This window comes from Adiantum capillus-veneris, chromosome 1 (assembly GCF_014529385.1).
Source record: "Adiantum capillus-veneris isolate H3 chromosome 1, ASM1452938v2, whole genome shotgun sequence".
Classification (NCBI taxonomy): domain Eukaryota; kingdom Viridiplantae; phylum Streptophyta; class Polypodiopsida; order Polypodiales; family Pteridaceae; genus Adiantum; species Adiantum capillus-veneris.
In genome coordinates, this window is record NC_140931.1 from 121,624,097 (window position 1) to 121,628,363 (window position 4,267).

Here is a 4,267-nt window from a genome sequence, read left to right on the forward strand (position 1 = left end):
TGGTATGAGTACGATTCTGAAACCCTTTTTTTAAAAGGGGAACCTAGCAAGCAAGACGCTGAAGAAAGTTGGCAAATGAAAGCTGCTAAGGGAATGGAGAGGGCAAAGGTAGGTGGCGTGTGAGGCAAGATACAAAGGCAGAGACGGGGGAGATGGCAAGGAAGTCCATGAGGGCACATGTCGCAGGACAAGTGACAGGCCAAGCGGCCATTGCGAGTCAAGGAAACGAGGTGGACAATTGCACAAGGGTGGACGTTGGAGAATTGCGCTTTCAATGAAGGAAGCAACGTTGATTGGGCATGCAAGCACAACGGACGACTTGATTAGCACATCAAATGTTAATCTTTGTTCCCGATGACATGTCTCAATGGAGTGTTGGGTCTCAAAAGATGGCTTTGAAATATTTCTTGTTGAAGGGGAGAACGGAGAAGGAATCTTTCAAGATTCCACAGCTCTGAAGGTGGAAAGGGTGACAGCCTAGCAGTTGAAGGAGTATGTTCGGGATGTTGATTGGAAATCCATACAAAAGCTACGAAATTAGAAGCATGTAGATTGTAGAATTAGGTCTTTAATGCATTGGTTAAGTATGCTTCCTAGGGAATTGACCCAAATAGGAAGAGGTTTTTTGCTTGGAAGTACAAACCACTAGCTAGAAAGTGGTTAGGGCACCCACATGCTGGGTTGGGAAATTGGGATGTGATTTTTCTTATGACTAGCATAAAAGCCACCGGACAGAAAGAAAAGTACGCTCAGCGTTATTTACACAAAAAAGGGGAATTCTCAATGCTCATATTCTTGTAGATATAGCAAAATTTTGGCATTCGCTATGTTAGGTATGAAAATTGGTACAATTGACCGTTCCCCTGCATTTGATGAAAGGGGGAACCGGACCCAAAAAGCATTACAAAAATGTGTTTCTAAATCTTCTGGTAAGTAAGTTTGGGAGGATTGTTATCTGTCCTGACTACGTAGGCTAGCAATTGTCAAAACTTGAGAATCCATCGGTCGACCGACCGACCACTATACCGACCGGCCAGCCCTGTATCGCACTCCTAAAAAATGTAGCATTCTGTATGGCAAGCCGAACACCACTCCGACGGGTCCGACCGCCGTCTTTGTACTGAAAACACCTACTCGTCCGACTTTCATTGCTCATGACCACCGCTCCGACACCTTCGCACACAAAGGAGTCCTCATCTCACATGAAAGCTTGAGGACCTCCGACAGGTCCACCTCATGCACCGGGTCAGATGTGAACATAAATTGCTGCACCAGACGAGCTAGCCATAGATTCACTGTGGCTAAGCCCATAGCTCGCCCAGGACAAACCCGCCTTCCCGCACCGAATGGAGCCAGCCTCAAGTCACTGCCCCTCACATCAAAATTCGGGCCAGCACCATACGCATCCAAGAACCGCTCGGGTGTGAATGCTAGAGGGTCAGACCAGATAGAGGCGTCGTGCGAGATTGCCCACATATTCACCATGGCAGTTGTGCCAGCTGGGACATGATGCCCAGCAATTTCAACATCATGGATAGCTAGTCTGGCCCAAGAGAGAAGAGGGCCAGGCGGGTGTAGCCGCAAAGTTTCGTACACAGTGGCTTGCAAATAAGGTAGCTTGGGAATGTCAGCATCGCGCACTACATTGCCATCACCAACAATGCTAGTAATCTCTAATGCTATTTTCTCTTGGACTTCAGGGTGCAGAACAAGCTCCGCTAACACCCACTCAAGTAGAATTGCGACACTATCGGTGCCTCTGAAGATCATTTCCTGCAAGACGATATAAATTAGTTGTTAGCTTCAATGATGTTCTGCAACCGAAGCTGCATTTACACCACTACAATGTCAAGAACAATTGTGCAGTCATCCGACGGCAATCACATTGCAGCATGGTCACTAACATAACAATTTACTTATAAAAAATACAACACCTCAGTCACCAATGGCATAAATGTGACAAGAGATCGATGAATACCCAGAGAATGGCAATGATGTCTGCGTCAGACAGCCCCTCCTCAGCTTGCATGCCAAGTAGTACATGAACAAAGTCAGACTTTTCGCTCAAAACCTCATCCTCCATCATTGTACTGCGAGCTTGTCGATGTTCACTTATTATCTTAGAGACAAATGCATACACCCGTGGCACAAGGGCATCGCACCTCTGCTTAATGCATTGTGAATCAAAAGTACCCAGAGCAGGCATGTGGTCTGCTAGATTGAATGCCCCCAGTAGCTCAAACCCTTCCCTCACCATCGCCTGCAGCTCCTTGCCTTCTTTCGCTTCATCAACATCAAAACCATACCTTTTGCCAAACACACTGACCATGACATTGTTAACAGACGCTTGTTGAAGCAGAGGACGAAGCTCGATGCTTGAAACACCACCGCTCAGTGCATTTGAGCCATGTAAATGTCCGGCAATGGCATCAATAACACATCCAACTTCAGCTTGACGATGAACTTCATGCTCCGCAATCCTCTTCGGAGAAAAAAGGTGACTTGCAGCAATCCTTCTAAGCTTGCGCCAGTAGTCACCATAAGGCGCAAAGCCAATGGCACGGTCGAAGAGAAGTCGTCTGGCAGACTGCTTGACGGGGCGATCGGCAAAGCAAGAGCTTGTAAGTATCTCCTTGGCAGAAGAAGGAAGGCTAGCAACAATGACCCGAGTGTTGGCAAGGCTTAGGGCAAGCAGAGGGAGAGCATTGTATTTCTGGGACAGACTGGCGAGGGTCCTGTGGGCTAGGGGTCCAAGACTCAGCAGGCTTCCAAGGATGGGAATACCATGTGGGCCAGGAATAGGCTTTGCGGTGGCAGCAACGGGGCCTCCGCGTGCGAGGCGGCCCCAAGCAGGTCCACCAGGGCTTGCCCACCTGGTCAGAGCAATGGCGATGCTTAAACATGCGATTGCACACACGATCAGAAGCAGATTGAGTAAGCTGCGAGCACCACTATTGAGTTGATCGCCAGCGAAGGTGGAGCTGATTGTGGAGGCACTGATGACGGCATAGAGCGCCCAGATGCCCGGCTCGCTGAAGGTAAGTGCAGGAGTCGGAGCTGAAGCAGAGGTGGTAGCCATTGACGGTGGACGGGGTTCGAGCTCAGCCGCAGGCGTCTATGGCGAGCTGAGCTGATCAGAGAGGACGGGCCAGCTTAAGGGGGGAAGAGAGAGAGAGAGAGAGAGAGAGAGAGACGAGCAGTTATCTGAGGCAGCTGCAGTAATTAGAAGGCTAGGGAGGACTGGAGAGAGGCGAACTCGCAGTGGCAAGAGTGAGGGAGCGGTGTATGAGAATGAATTTCACCTCGCGCCGCAAGGTGCATTTGTAGTAAGCCACACGTGCCACCTTTGCATTGCCCGCTGTGCGCGCAGCCTACTAGCCTCTTTAAATTTTACATTCCCTTCTCGTAGGATCTCTCGTCCTCTCTCCTCTCTCTTCATTAAGGCGGCCCTATCTTCTGCAGTTCATATCTTTCTCTCTCGCGAGTCTGGACTCTGCAGCACTGCAGCCTCTCTCCTCTCTCTACCCCCCTCGTCTCTATTCTGACGAGAAGACTGCGCTCGTCCCTTTTTCAAGGATGAGCTAGCCTATAATCTTTAGATCCATCAGTTACTGATTCAGCGCTCTCTCTCTCTCTCTCTCTCTCTCTCTCTCTCATCAAAAGCTCCAGCCTCCAAGACTCAAAGCCTCCATTTACAGTACACGCAGTCTGCGTCTGTCATTCTCTCTCTACCGTCTCTCTCTCTCTCTCTCTCTCTCTCTTACTGCAGAGTCCAGCTTGACTCGCTTCGACTGTTATCTCAGCCGCCTTTGCCAGGTTTGGGGCACACTCTCTCCCCCACACACTCTCTCGTTTGCCTCTTGTGACAGTACAGTACAACGCCGCCTTTGCCCCTATATTTCTCAAGTTTTCCCGTTCACTTCCATAGTTCCATTATATAAATAACTTAAAAAAAGAAAAGGCAAGTTTTGTGTTGTAAAAGCGGTGAAATTATTTATTACAAAAGAACTTTGGCCAACGGATTCTGCCCAATGATTGAATCAACTTGTTTGATGCTCTGTCCTCGCTAGTTAGAGTCAGGGGACTTTCATACGTGCCCGTGCGAGGCGTCAAGATTAAGTGGCACAAACATGGGAGGGTGGGATCTACGGTTGGGGGATTGTGGGTCGTAGAACTCGAATGCGGGTACCTTAGATTACTTTTGTAAAAAGTAATTTAGGATACCCGAGTTTTGAAAGTAATCTAGGGAACCCACTTTGGCGGGCGT

At 48.9% G+C, this 4,267-nt stretch overlaps 1 protein-coding gene across 1 annotated transcript; it reads right to left on the reverse strand.

Annotated features, from left to right (window-relative positions):
- Window positions 1-398: 398 nt before the first annotated feature.
- LOC147465461 (cytochrome P450 78A9-like) lies at window positions 399-3,269 on the reverse strand. The gene is made up of 2 exons (XM_086511689.1): window positions 1,979-3,269; window positions 399-1,773 (listed from the first exon to the last, which is right to left on the reverse strand). The coding sequence occupies exons 1-2, from the start codon at window positions 3,077-3,079 to the stop codon at window positions 1,153-1,155; spliced, it is 1,722 nt and encodes a 573-aa protein (XP_086367815.1). The 5' UTR covers window positions 3,080-3,269; the 3' UTR covers window positions 399-1,152.
- Between the last annotated feature and the right edge of the window lie 998 nt (window positions 3,270-4,267).

Coding starts and splice junctions, on each gene's coding strand:
- LOC147465461 (XM_086511689.1), bottom strand. CDS start 3,079: ATGGCTACCACCTCTGCTTCAGCTCCGACTCCTGCACTTACCTTCAGC. Junction 1,774..1,978: donor ACATCATTGCCATTCTCTGG/GTATTCATCGAT, acceptor ATCGTCTTGCAG/GAAATGATCTTCAGAGGCAC.